General features: G+C 41.0%; 1 protein-coding gene across 2 annotated transcripts in view; it reads left to right on the top strand.

The window, feature by feature from the left end:
* The first annotated feature begins 400 nt into the window (after positions 1-400).
* PSPC1 (paraspeckle component 1) overlaps positions 401-13,726 on the top strand; it is an 83,484-nt gene continuing 70,158 nt past the window's right edge. The window contains exons 1-3 of one of the 2 annotated variants that reach the window (XM_087436357.1): positions 401-491; positions 820-1,236; positions 8,879-9,180. In XM_087436357.1, coding sequence (XP_087292483.1) covers positions 877-1,236; positions 8,879-9,180 — 662 coding nt within the window. In that variant the 5' untranslated portion in view covers positions 401-491; positions 820-876. Of the gene's footprint in view, positions 492-716; positions 1,237-8,878; positions 9,181-13,726 lie in introns of those variants that run through there. The other variant, XM_014791198.2, reaches the window with a different exon arrangement.

Raw genomic sequence — 13,726 nt, forward strand, 5'->3', positions numbered from 1 at the left:
TCTTGTTAATTATTTGGCCAGCCATAAGAACCTTAAGGGAAAGGGCAGAGGGGCATTCTCCCTCTTCCCCCACAGTACACATTATATGGCTTGCAAAACTTAAAATATTTGCAATCTGGCTCTTTACAGAAAACTTTGACCCTTGTCATAGAGTATGGTCCATAGGAGTTCATGGTCCGGTTGTACGACTTGCATAAGCAATTTCATGGAATCCTTCTCTGACGTGAATAATCAACAGCACAATTATTTTATAGAATTGGATTGTTTCATTAGGAAATATAATAAAAACCTTGCTCTTGAAACGGGCAGAAAAAATGTTTTTACTTGTTTCAATTATTGGGAAATATCTTGTTATTCAGTTCTGTGTATTGCTTGCAGGTTCTGATTTTCCTGTAGTTGTTGAAAATTGAACTGGATAGCTAAAAGAACATGGATGTTCCCCAAGTCACGGTATTTTCACACACTGCAGCACACACCACACAACTTTTCCGGTAAGTACAACCAACAGTCTGTAACTACGGGGGACGGGAAACCGCATTTCTCTGAGCCTATCAGAGGGCTTGGACCGGTAACGCTTGCAATGTTGTGCGCATGCGCTTGCTCGCTGAGGCGCCGTTTGCGCCAAGAGTGCGCAGGCGCGTTGGCTCCGGCTCCGGCCTTGGCCGAGGGGCGGGACTCGCAGTCGGCGTCTCTTCTGACTGCGGCCTGTAGCAGCGCCATTTTGAATGTGCAGCTGCTGCCGGCGCTGAGTCTCGGCAGGCAGGGCTGATAGATTGGCGATCTCGCCGCCTTCTTTCTCCATCCTTACTCCATCCACAGAGTATACACAGAGCGCAGCTATAGCTGCAGGCCTGTGTCGGCAGGGAACTCACGGAGATGATGTTAAGAGGAAACCTGAAGCAAGTACGCATCGAGAAGAACCCGGCCCGCCTTCGCGCTCTCGAGTCGGCGGCGGGGGAGAGCGAGGCGGCGGCCGCCATGGCGCTCGCGCTGTCCGGTGAGCCGGCGCCGCCCGCGCCCCCGGAGGAGCACCCGGACGAGGAGATGGGCTTCACCATCGACATCAAGAGCTTCCTCAAGCCGGGTGAAAAGACGTACACGCAGCGCTGCCGCCTCTTCGTGGGCAATCTGCCCACGGACATCACCGAGGAGGACTTCAAGAGGCTCTTCGAGCGCTACGGCGAGCCCAGCGAGGTCTTCATCAACCGGGACCGCGGCTTCGGCTTCATCCGTTTGGTGAGTGTCCCGCCTGGGCCGCGAGGAGAGCCGGCCGCGGCGCCCCGCCCCCCGCCCGGCGGCCGTCCTCTCCCGCCCGGCGGCTGGCTCGCCGTTCCCATTCGCGGGCCGCGTTCGGCGGGTTACGGTGGCCCACCCCGGACGGTGAGGTGGCCGGCCCCGGGAAGGCTACGGGCGGGCACGGCGTTGGGCTGAGGAGTCTTCCAGGCCAAACTGCTCTAAGGGAAATGACCTGGATATGAACGTGGGCCGGAAGCTTCGGTCCCGCCAGAAATTTCCCTGGGCATGGAGGACCGACCAGCGGACTCGCGTCTTAAAACATTGCCCCCGTCGTCTCCTTGGTTTCACCCAGACTTCCGTGAGTCTAACGGTAAACCACGTTATTTCTCACCTCCCCGCAGCCCGCCGTTTACCTTAAACTGCCTGGGTCCCCACACTGCAATATTGGGACGGTGTTCAATTGTCAGGTATCTAATCTACTGTGTGTCGGGCCCTCCCCCCAACATTCTGGAGGTTTTCACGTTTTCGGGGGGAAAGGATGAATTATACACTATTTTATATTTTATTTATGCATTTTAATACTAGAATAGTGTATGTTTTACTCCTTTTTAATCTTAATATTAAAGCTTTCCAATACCATGCAAAAATTGTGCATCTCATGTTTTTAAAAATTTGGACAGTGAGGGTTTACACTTAGAGGACGAAATATATACTTTGTTAGGTTTTGCTGTGTGCTTTGTGGTGAATTCCATCAGTGTCAAGTTATACAGCATTATTGCAATTCATATTTAGATGCTGGATTTTTTCCCAGCAAAACGCCTTGCTTAGGGGGAGACATTTTTACACAAATAAGTGACGTGTGTGTATGTTGTCTTTCCAGTTTGACCCTTAAATTTTATGTTCGTTGCAGTTTGTGGAAGCTTTATTAGTGGAACTTTAACTTTCCAAATGGAGTCCTCTCCTCTGAGTGGACAAGGCAAAATTTTAACATGTAGAGAAAATTGGTTGTAATAAAATGACCTGTATTTTTTAGGAACATTTGAACATCTAGATGGCTTCAAGAGAAGGGTAAATCTCCATAGGGTATTAATCATGGAAATTTCCTTAAAATTCAAGTTAAATAATCAGTGCATTTTGACCATAAAGTTATGTTTCATTATCTTTTGGACATTAGAGACACAGCCTGTCACTTGGTAAAATTATTTTTAGTGTAAATCCAAAAGTTATCTTAAACAAAATTAGGTTTCTACAATAAAGTGTTATAGGTAACTTTTAGTAAACTCTCCAAGAGCATGTTACTTAACATTTTCATAATCTTAAGCCTCTGGCACCATGTTGGTCTGTTCCGAAGTTGACATTTTGGAGGAAGAGTGGAAGGGGGCTGCATTTCCCTCTGTTTTGGAAGCCTTACACTTAAAAATAAGCAAATAAACATTTTATTGAGGTGGAAAAATCTTTTTTCTTCCTATCTTTAAAGTTACTAATTATCTCTCCTCCTCTAGTGTGTTAGCACTATCCAATAGAACTTTCTGAAATGGAGGAATTACTATGTATGTGTGCTGTCCAGTATGGTAGCCACTAGCCATAAGTAACTGTTGAGCACTTGAAATGTGGCTATTGTGGCTGATTGTTGAATTTTAAATTTTATTTATTCTTAATTTAAATTTAAATAGCCACATGTGGCTACTATACTGGACAGTACAGCTCGTTGCTTTTCCTTTCTTTTTAAAAACGTCTTTTGGGCCGACCCCGTGGCTTAGTGGTTAAGTGCGCGCACTCCGCTACTGGCGGCCCGGGTTCGGATCCCGGGCGTGCACCGACACACCGCTTCTCCCGCCATGCTGAGGCGGCGTCCCACATACAGCAACTAGAAGGATGTGCAACTAAGACATACAACTATCTACTGGGGCTTTGGGGAAAAAAAAGGAGGAGGATTGGCAATAGATGTTAGCTGGAGCCGGTCTTCCTCAGCAAAAAGAGGAGGATTAGCATGGATGTTAGCTCAGGGCTGATCTTCCTCATAAAAAAAAAAAAAAAAAACTTTGGCAGCCAGTTAAATGCGTGCGCTCCGCTTTGGTGACCTGAGGGCTCGCCGGTTCGGATCCCGGGTGTCCACTGACGCACCGCTCATCAAGCCGTGCTGTGGCGGTGTCCCATATAAAGTGGAGGAAGATGGGCACGGATGTTACCCCAGGGCCGATCTTCCTCGGCAAAAAGAGGAGGATTGGCGTCGGATGTTAGCTCAGGGCTGGTCTTCCTCACACACACACAAAATAAATAAATAAAAAAATAAACAAAAACGTCTCTGGGATTATGAAATGGGGAGGTGAGAAGGGCTGCTGTTGTCTGCTCTTTTGGAATATGCTCATCCAAACCTATCACTCTAAATTTTTATGTAGGAATGTTAAAAATTTGTCAGTCGGAAGGTAGAATTTAGTTTACAAAAGTTGACTTTATGGATAACTTTACTGTTTAATCTGAGCTCTGTGGTTAACAGGTAAATTTAGAAGCTTTAAATATTTCTTGGCTATTATGTACTTTGTTCTACTTAGGAAAATCATATAGTGTTTACCTGATCTGAATATAAGTAATGGTATAGTGGTTGTAGTGTGTAGTGGTGTAGTGGCTCTAAAATAGTGGTATAATTTTATCTGATTTCTTTCTAGAAATACTTTTTGCTTGTTCAGTAATTTATCTTTAAAATGCAAATAAATTTCCTTAGACTGGTGGTTGTAGTTTTCCAGTTAATTGATGAGGTGAGAACATTTTCGAGATGGTATAGGGTCAGCATTGCTAGTATGTACTAGTGGGGAAAAGAACTTGTGGCAGTTCTTCGTAAGGTCCTAATTCTTATTGTGAGCCCATGTTACATTAGGGCACTGTGTGTGTATTTTGGACACATTTTGTGTAATTTTAGACCCAAAAGCTTCTTTTTAGGTATTGACTGGTTACTGACCATTTAGATCAGATAAATTAACTGAAAAGGTGTAGTGCATTTTAAAGCTAGTTTAATGTAGTTAAAACTGGTGTTAGTTTGACCTGAACTCAGTTTCTGCTTTTATCTTTTTCCTCCCTACTTTTTGAACTTGGTTTCTGCTTTTATCTTTCTTTTCCCTGCTCTTAGCTTTAGTAAACCAGATATCTGGAGCAGTGAGTCACAAAAGTGTGGTTCCTGTACAACAGCTTCAAATCTCTCTAGAGTGTAAGCAGAAGTCCACTTAAGTTATTTTCCCTACCATTCATGCTAGCAGCGCTGACCCTATACCCATTTCAAAAAAAGTCTCACCTCGTCAATTAACTGGGAATGTCAGAAGTGCAAATTATAGCGGCCCACTCTAGATCTACTGAATCAGAAATTTTGGGGTTGAGGCCCAGCAGTCTTCTTTGGTTTTAACCAGCACTCTGTGTTATTCTGATGGTTGCTAGTGTTTGAGAACCATTGTTCTAATTAAAGAGTTAAAATCAACTTTTATTTAGTCATTGGGGACTAAACCCCCTCCCGTCGTGCTTTTTATTTTTAATTGTGTAATGATATATGCTGCTGCTTCCTTTTTTTTTTTTTTTTGTGAGGAAGATCAGCCCTGAGCTAACATCCATGCTAATCCTCTTTTTTTTGCTGAGGAAGACCGGCTCTGAGCTAACATCTATTGCCAATCCTCCTCCTTTTTTCCCTTTTTCTCCCTAAGGCCCCAGTAGATAGTTGTATGTCATAGTTGCACATCCTTCTAGTTGCTGTATGTGGGACGCGGCCTCAGCATGGCCGGACAAGAGGTGCGTTGGTGCCTGCCAGGGATCCGAACCCGGGCCGCCAGTAGTGGAGCACGCACGCTTAACCGTTAAGCCACGGGCCGGCCTCCTGATATATGCTTCTTTTTCTTTTTTCTTTTTTTTTTTTTGTGAGGAAGATCAGCTCTGAGCTAACATCCATGCCAATCCTCCTCTTTTTGCTGAGGAAGACTGGCCCTGGGCTAACATCTGTGCCTGTCTTCCTGCACTTTATATGGGACGCCGCCACAGCATGGCGTGACAAGCGGTGCATCGGTGCGAGCCCCGGGTCCGAACCCCGGGCCACCAGCAGCAGAGTGGGCACACTTAACCGCTACGCCACGGGGCAGGCCCCTGATATATGCTTCTTAAAGAATGTTCAGATATTAGAGAAGACATTACACAATGACTTAATGGACCTGTCCAGCATATAATTTCAAGTCGTCTTTTGTTTCAGGGAAGTTAATTACAATTTTAACAGTAGTGAAAGATCTTCCTTCCCCTAATACACTTACTAAACATGATCACTGTTAACCGTTGTGTAATTTGTCCATAGAAATCAAACCATACTATACACATTGTATTATGTTTTGAGTTTTCCATTTAATATATTTGACATCATTTTATGTCATTAGATTGTTTTTCATGAGTATATTGTATTTCACAGTATGAATACTACAAGTTACTTAATCAACTCTATTGATTGACTTGAAGGCTATTTCCATTTTTTGTCAGTGGATTTCCTTGTACTTAGTACTCCTGCAGTGGGGAATTTTAACCACTAGTTAACAATAAGAGAAAAGACGTGCTTTGAAAAGAGCCTTTGGAAAGGGTCCATTGGAAATCATTAGATCCTAGTTCAAGTATTCTCTATCTTGGGGTAGTCAGTTAGTTTCTTGTTGGTTTTTTTTTTTTTTTTTTGTATGCCTTACAGTTAAGAACCTACAGTTTTGCTTTTTATGCAGAGTGATTGCAGGGACACCACCTAGAAGGCAGGATTTGTGGTATATTGGTAGAGATTGTGAATTCTGTATAGATTCGGATCAGCATTTGCAGTGTGATATTGGGCAAGTTACTTCAACCTCTCTGGGCCCGTTTCCCCCATATATGAGTTGAGGTTAGTAACAAAACCCACTTCATGAGATTGTTGGTGAGGATAATGAAAGATAATGCACGTATATCGTATAATATATATACACATACGTATGCATATATATATTATAGAGTATACATATAGTATAATGAATAGCTGGCATATAGTAACTAGGTAAAAGTTATTATTATTATTCTGAGGCATGAAGTAAAGAAATCTTCGATTTCATTTCAAATACATAATTTTAATTGATTTTTTACAGATACTTCAGTATGCATTTAGAGCAGTGGTCTCAAATGGGGTGATTTTGCTTCCCAGGGGACATTTGACAATGTCTGAAGACATTTTTGGTTGTCAAAACTGGGGGGTCATTGTCCTGGCATAAACATCCTACAATGCACAGGGCAGCCCCCTTCATCAAGAATTATCTTGCCCGTAATGTCAGTAGCGCTGAGGTTGAGAAATCCTGATGTAGAACCATTTAAAACCATGAGAAGTATAAACTTTGAAAAGGGATTGTAGCATTGGAAGTTCCTGACAGTATATAAACATTTTATTTGGCCCGAAAAGTATTAAAAGTTGAATTTGTTGCCAATAGTAACAAATACTTAATTTAACATAAAAATTGAGACTTTCTGCTTCCCTTGGAAAAAACAAAATATGTGACATTGTGAATGTATCTGACTGAATCTGAGCAGGGGATGCCTTCTAGAAACACTTTTCGGTTTTACAAAGTCCTCACCAGGCTGTCTATCCCATTGCCGTGAAACGTTTTATTATGAAAAATTTCAGACATATTGAAATGAATATCCGTATACCCACCTCCTAGATTCTACAGTTAAATTTTATGTATGTTTTTTCACATATCTGTTCTTCTCTCTCCCTCCATCCTTCCATCATTCTCTTTTTTTTTTTTTTGTGAGGAAGATCAGCCCTGAGCTAACATCTGTTGGTGATCCTCCTCTTTTTGCTGAGGAAGATTGGCCCTGGGCTAACATCTGTTGCCCATCTTCCTCTGCTTTCTATGTGGGATGCCTGCCACAGCATGGCTTCATAAGCGGTACGTCAGCCCATGCGTGGGATCTGAACCCGCAAACCCTGGGCCGCCAAAGTGGACTTAACCACTACACCACCAGGCCGGCCCTTACCTGACAGTATTTTAATTCAAGACTCCATTCCTAAAATCTACCTCAGAGTTGTTGGATTATGTAATGTATTAGGTACAAGGGACCTGTCCCTTGTTAGATATTCGATGTTTGTTGGTACTACTACTACTGCGAGTAATAAAATGACCATTTTGCATGTCTGAATATAAAAGGTTAGATTCATTTGTCTTTGTAAAATTAGTTCTATAGATAGATTTTTGCCCAAGTGCAGTAATTTAAAGTTGTCGTGGGCCAGCCCCATGGCTTAGTGGTTAAGTGCGCGCGCTCTGCTGCTGGCGGCCCGGGTTCGGACCCCGGGCGTGTACCGAGCTCACTCCTTCTCCGGCCATGCTGAGGCCGCGTCCCACATACAGCAACTAGAAGGACGTGCAGCTATGACATACAACTATCTACTGGGGCTTTGGGGGGAAAAATAAATAAATAAAATTATAAAGTTGTTGTGAACATTTTAGGGATTGAATAAAGAGATTGTGACCTTAAGACTTTTTTCATAAGACAGTGTATTTGGACACTTCTTAGAAATGCATGTAAAGCTTCTTTTAACCTCCCTGGAGAGTTCTCACAACACAAGAAGAATATACCTGTATTAAATTTACCAGTTTATTGTTGATTGTTTTAGATGTCTGTACTGTATACCAACTTGAATTCTTCAAGAAGGAAGTTCTCGGGGCGGGCCCCGTGGCTTAGCGGTTAAGTGCGTGTGCTATGCTACTGGCGGCCCGGGTTCGGATCCCGGGCGCGCACCGATGCACCGCTTGTCCGACCATGCTGAGGCAGCGTCCCACATAGAGCAACTAGAAAGATGTGCCACTATAACATACAACTGTCTACTGGGGCTTTGGGGAGAAAAAGGGAAAAAAAAGAGGATTGGCAATCGATGTTAGCTCAGGGCTGAGCTTCCTCACACACAGAAAAAAAAGAAGTTCTCTTATCTTGTGATTTCAGCAATGAACATATTTTCTGGTTTATAATAAGCGCTTGTGCACTTGCTTCTCTAGATAATGGAGAGAACTCTGATAACCCATGAATGTGTGTGTTTGCTTCTCTCAATATAATGGTGAGAAATGTATAGCCCATGAAGGCATCTCAGGAGAAGTGGTCAACAACACCTGATAGTGGTTTTTACAGGTAATATAAAAGAGAAATGGAAATAAAAAGGAAAGGTGATTTGTCTGGCATGGGGTAGGTGGTGTGTTTTATTAAGATATAAATATCAAAAACATGGAGTGTATAGAGAATTATTCTGTTTTCAATAATAGTTTTTAGTAACGGGTACTTGGTCTCAAAAAGTAATTGTGTATTTCTTTTAATATATGTAGGAGATTTAAAAAAGATGTTGCTTTGAATATTTAATTGCTGGTAATTCATTTGTGAGCAGATAATCTTTAAGTGAAGTCAGGACATTGGGATTGGGACTTTCTACTTAAAATGTTTAAAACTACTTACCTTTGAATAATTCGTAAAATACATGCTATACCAAAATTGGAAGACACAAAAACAAAGTGACCCTATCAGTCGTTTCCTAAAGCCACTCAGCTCTCCTCCCTAGAAACAAGCCACTATTTTAAATTTTTTGTGTTACTATAATCTTTAAAAAGTGATTTTTCCTCCTAAAAAGGAATCCAGAACACTGGCTGAAATTGCAAAAGCAGAGCTGGATGGCACCATTTTGAAGAGCAGACCTCTCCGAATTCGTTTTGCTACACATGGAGCAGCCCTAACTGTCAAGAACCTTTCTCCAGTTGTTTCCAATGAGCTTCTAGAGCAAGCATTTTCCCAGTTTGGTCCAGTAGAGAAAGCCGTTGTGGTTGTGGATGATCGTGGTAGAGCTACAGGAAAAGGTTTTGTAGAATTTGCAGCAAAACCTCCTGCACGAAAAGCTCTGGAAAGATGTGGTGATGGGGCGTTCTTGCTAACAACGTAAGTTTTAAACATCTTGTCATTCTTCTATGCAGTTATATATGGGCATCTCTCTGTTTTGGACGTCTATCTTGTCTTTTAGTTGAGACTGTCTTGGCATATGGTAAGTAGGTGTTGAGTAAATAATAAATATAAATAAGGAATTTTTGTCTACCTCTAGGAGTCAGATGTCATACTTTCTTCAGACTTTAGTGTATTGATTCATACTTGAATCTCAGGAATGTTTCTCAGGAATGTTATGATTTTCATTCAACTTAACTGAATGTTATATGAAAAGGAAAATTTTAAATTGAAGTAACAAATGAATGACGTTTTAATGAACTTTGAGGTATAATTTACATACCTTAAAATACACCAAATTTTAAATGTAGAGCTCAATGAGTTTTAACAAACGTATGTACTCATGTAACCTACCACCACAATGAAGATGCAGAACATTTCCATCATTCAACCAAAGTTCCTTTGTGCCCTTTGCAGTTATTCCCCACCCCTTATCCCTGTCCTACACAGTTATTGATATTTCTACTATAAATTAGTTTCGTCTTTTCTGGTATTTCATATAAATGAAATCATATAGTATGTACTCTTTTGTGTCTGTTTTCTTTTGCTTAGCATAATGTTTATGAGAGTTTATTCATGTCATTGTATTAGTATTTTGTTCCTTTTTATGGCTGAGTTGTATTCCATTGTAACCATAGTTTGTCCAGTGACCTGTGGGTGGACGTTCAAGGTGCTTCCAACCACTGGCAATTTTTTTTTTTTTTTTTGGAGGAAGATCAGCCCTGAGCTAAAATCTGCCAATTGTCCTCTTTTTGCTGAGGAAGACTGGCCGTGGGCTAACATCCATGCCCATCTTCCTCTACTTTATATGTGACGCCGCCACAGCATGGCTTGACAAACGGTGCGTTGGTGCGCCCCCGGGATCACAACTGGCGAACCCCGGGCTGCAGCAGCACAGCGCGCACACTTAACTGTTTGCACCACCAGGCCGGCCCCTACTGGCCACCTTGAATAAAGCTATTATGAACATTTGTGTACAAGGCTTTTTGTGAACAATATACTTTATTGTGGCTTGGGTAATATTTAGGGGTAAATAGCCATATGATCATCTTTATAAGAAACTGCCAAATTGTTTTCCAAAATGGTTGTACCATTTTACATTCCCACCAGCAATGAATGAGCGAGTTCTAGTTGCTCCACATCCTCACCAACACTTGATATTTTAAGTCTTTTAGATATTCTAGTAAGTATAGGGGTGTCTCATTATGGTTTGAGTTTTCTTTTCTGAATGGCTAATGATGAGCATCTTTTCATGTGCTTTTTGGCTATTTTTATGTCTTTTGTGAAGTGTCTGTTGAAATTTTTTGCTGGTTTGTTAATTGGGTGGTTCATCTTACTGAATTAACGTATCTGGGTATGGGTCTGTACTATGACTATTTCTCCCAGTGTGCAGCTGCTTTTTTAATTTTCTTAATAGTGTTCTTCAAAGAGCAGAAGTTTTTATATTTTGTGAAGTATAGTTTATCAATTGTTTTATGGTTTGTGCTTTTTGTATCTTTGTATGAAATCTTTGACTTTTCTAAGGTAGCAAAGCTTTTCTCATGTTTTCTTGAGAACTTTTATAACTTTATTTGTACCTGTGATTCATTTTGAGTGTGATGTGAGGTAACAATTCATTTTTTTCCACATAGATATCTAGTTGTTCCAGCACCATTAATTGAAAAGACTATAATTTCCCCTTTGTTACCTTTTCCCTTTATCAACAATCTAGGAAATGTGCCGGCCCGGTGGCACAGCAGTTAAGTGCGCATGCTCCGATTCGGCGGCCCAGGGTTCACAGGTTCGGATCCCAGGTGTGCACCAGCGCACCGCTTGTAAAGCCATGCTGTGGCAGCCTCCCATATAAAGTAGAGGAAGATGGGCACAGTTGTTAGCCCAGGGCCAATCTTCCTCAACAACAACAAAAAAAAGAGGAGGATTGCTGTCGGATGTTAGTTCAGGGCTGGTCTTCCTCACAAAAAAACAAAACAAACAAAAGGTCTAGGAAAAAAATCTTCACTCTCTTTTGTGTTTCATTCATCAGTATGTCTATTATACCAATACTGTACTTCCATTTTTTTTTTATTGATGTCTTAATAGTTTATAACATTGTGAAAGTTTGGTTGTACATTATTGTTAGTCACCATATACATGCCTCCCTTCACCCTTTGTACTGACCCCCCAACCCCTTTGCCCCTGGTAACGGCCATACGGTTCTCCCTGTCTGTGTATTAGTTTGTATTCCACATATGAGTGAAATCATGCAGTGTTTGTTTCTCTCTCTCTGGCATATTTCACTTAACATGATAATCTCCAGGTCCATCCATGTTGTTGCAAATGGGACGATTTTGTCTTTTTTTATGGCTGAGTAGTATTCCATCGTATATATAAACTGCATCTTCATTATCCAGTCATCAGTCGAGGGACACTTGGGTTGCTTCCACTTCTTGGTTATAGTGCTACAGTGAACATAAGGGTGCATAAGCCTCTTTGGATTGTTGATTTCAGATTTGTTGGATAGATTCCCAGTAGTGGAATAGCTGGATCATAGGGTATTTCTATTTTTAATTTTTTGAGGAATCTCCATACTGTTTTCCATACGGCTGCACCAGTTTGCATTCCTACCAAGAGTGAATGAGGCTTCCTGATTCTCCACATCCTCTCCAACATTTATTGTTTTTTGTCTTGGTGATTATAGCCATTCTAATGGGTGTAAGGTGATATCTTAGTGTTGTTTTGATTTGCATTTCCCTGATGATTAGTGATGTTGAACATCTTTTCATATGCCTGTTGGCCTTCTGTATAACTTCTTTGGAGAAGTGTCTCTTCATATCCTTTGCCCATTTTTTGATTGAGTTGTTTGTTTTTTTTGTTGTTCAGTTGTGTGAGTTCTTTATATATTAAGGAGATTAACCCCTTGTTGGATATATGTTTTGCAAATATTTTCTCCCAGCTGGTGGGTTGTCTATTCATTTTGATCCTGGTTCCATTTGCTTTGTAGAAGCTCTTTAATCTGATGAAGTCCCACTTGCTTATTTTTTCTTTAGTTTCCTTTGTCCAAATAGACGTGGCATCCGAAAAGATTCCTTTGTGACCAATGTCAAATAGTGTATTGCCTATATTTTCTTGTAGGAGCTTTATAGTTTCAGGTCTCACTTTCAGGTCTTTGATCCATTTTGAGTTAATTTTTGTGAATGGCTATAGCAGATGGTCTACTTTCATTCTTTTGCATGTGGCTGTCCAGTTTTCCCAGCACCATTTATTGAAGAGACTTCCCTTTGTCCATTGTAGTTCTTAGCTCCTTTGTGAAAGATTAGCTGTCTGTAATTGTGTGGTTTTATCTCTGGGCTTTCAATTCTGTACTGTTGATCTGTGTGTCTGTTTTTGTACCAGTACCATGCTGTTTTGATTACTATTGCTTTGTAGTATGTTTTGAAGTCAGGAATTGTGATGCCTCCAGCTTTGTTCTTTTTTTTCAGTATTGCTTTAGCTATTTGGGGTCTTTTGTAGCCCCATATGAATTTTAGTATTCTTTGTTCCATTTCTGTGAAGGATGTCATTGGGATTCTGATTGGGATTGCATTATCTGTAGATTGCTTTAGGTAATATAGACATTTTAACTATGTTTATTGTTCTGATCCATGTGCATGGGATATCTTTCCATTTCTTTATGTCATCATCAATTTATTTCAATAATGTCTTAAGTTTTCATTGTATAGGTCTTTCACCTCCTTGGTTAGATTTATTCCTGGATATTTTATTCTTTTTGTTGCGATTGTACATGTTATTATCTTTTTGAGTTCTCTTTCTGTTAGTTCGTTATTAACATACTGAAATGCAACTGATTTTTATAGGTTGATTTTGTACCCTGCGACTTTGCTGTAGTTGTTGATTATTTCTAATAGTTTTTTTTTTTTAAATAATTTTATTTATTTATTTATTTTTTCCCCCAAAGCCCCAGTAGATAGTTGTATGTCATAGTTGCACATGCTTCTAGTTGCTGTATGTGGGACATGGCCTCAGCGTGGCCGGAGAAGCAGTGCATTGGTGTGCGCCCGGGATCCGAACCCGGGCCGCCAGCAGTGGGGCGCATGCACTTAACCACTAAGCCACCTGGCCGGCCCTTTCTAATAGTTTTCCAATGGATTCTTTAGGGTTTTCTATATATAAAATCATGTCATCTACAAACAGTGCAAGTTTCACTTCTTTGTTGCCTGTTTGGATTCCCTTTATTCCTTTTTCTTGCCTAATTGCTCTGGCCAAAACCTCCAGTACTGTGTTGAATCAGAGTGGCAAGAGTGGGCACACTTGTCTTGTTCCTGTTCTCAGAGTAATGGCTTTCAGACTTTCCCCATTGAGTATGATGTTGGCCGTGGGTTTGTCATAAATGGCCTTTATCATGTTGAGGTACTTTCTTTCTATACCCGTTTTGTTGAAAGTTTTTATCATAAATGGATATTGGATCTTGTCAAATGCCTTCTCTGCATCTATTGAGATGATCATGTGG

This window comes from Ceratotherium simum, chromosome 10 (genome assembly GCF_057802395.1).
Source record: "Ceratotherium simum simum isolate JZ-2026a chromosome 10, ASM5780239v1, whole genome shotgun sequence".
In the NCBI taxonomy this organism is placed as follows: Eukaryota; Metazoa; Chordata; class Mammalia; order Perissodactyla; family Rhinocerotidae; genus Ceratotherium; species Ceratotherium simum.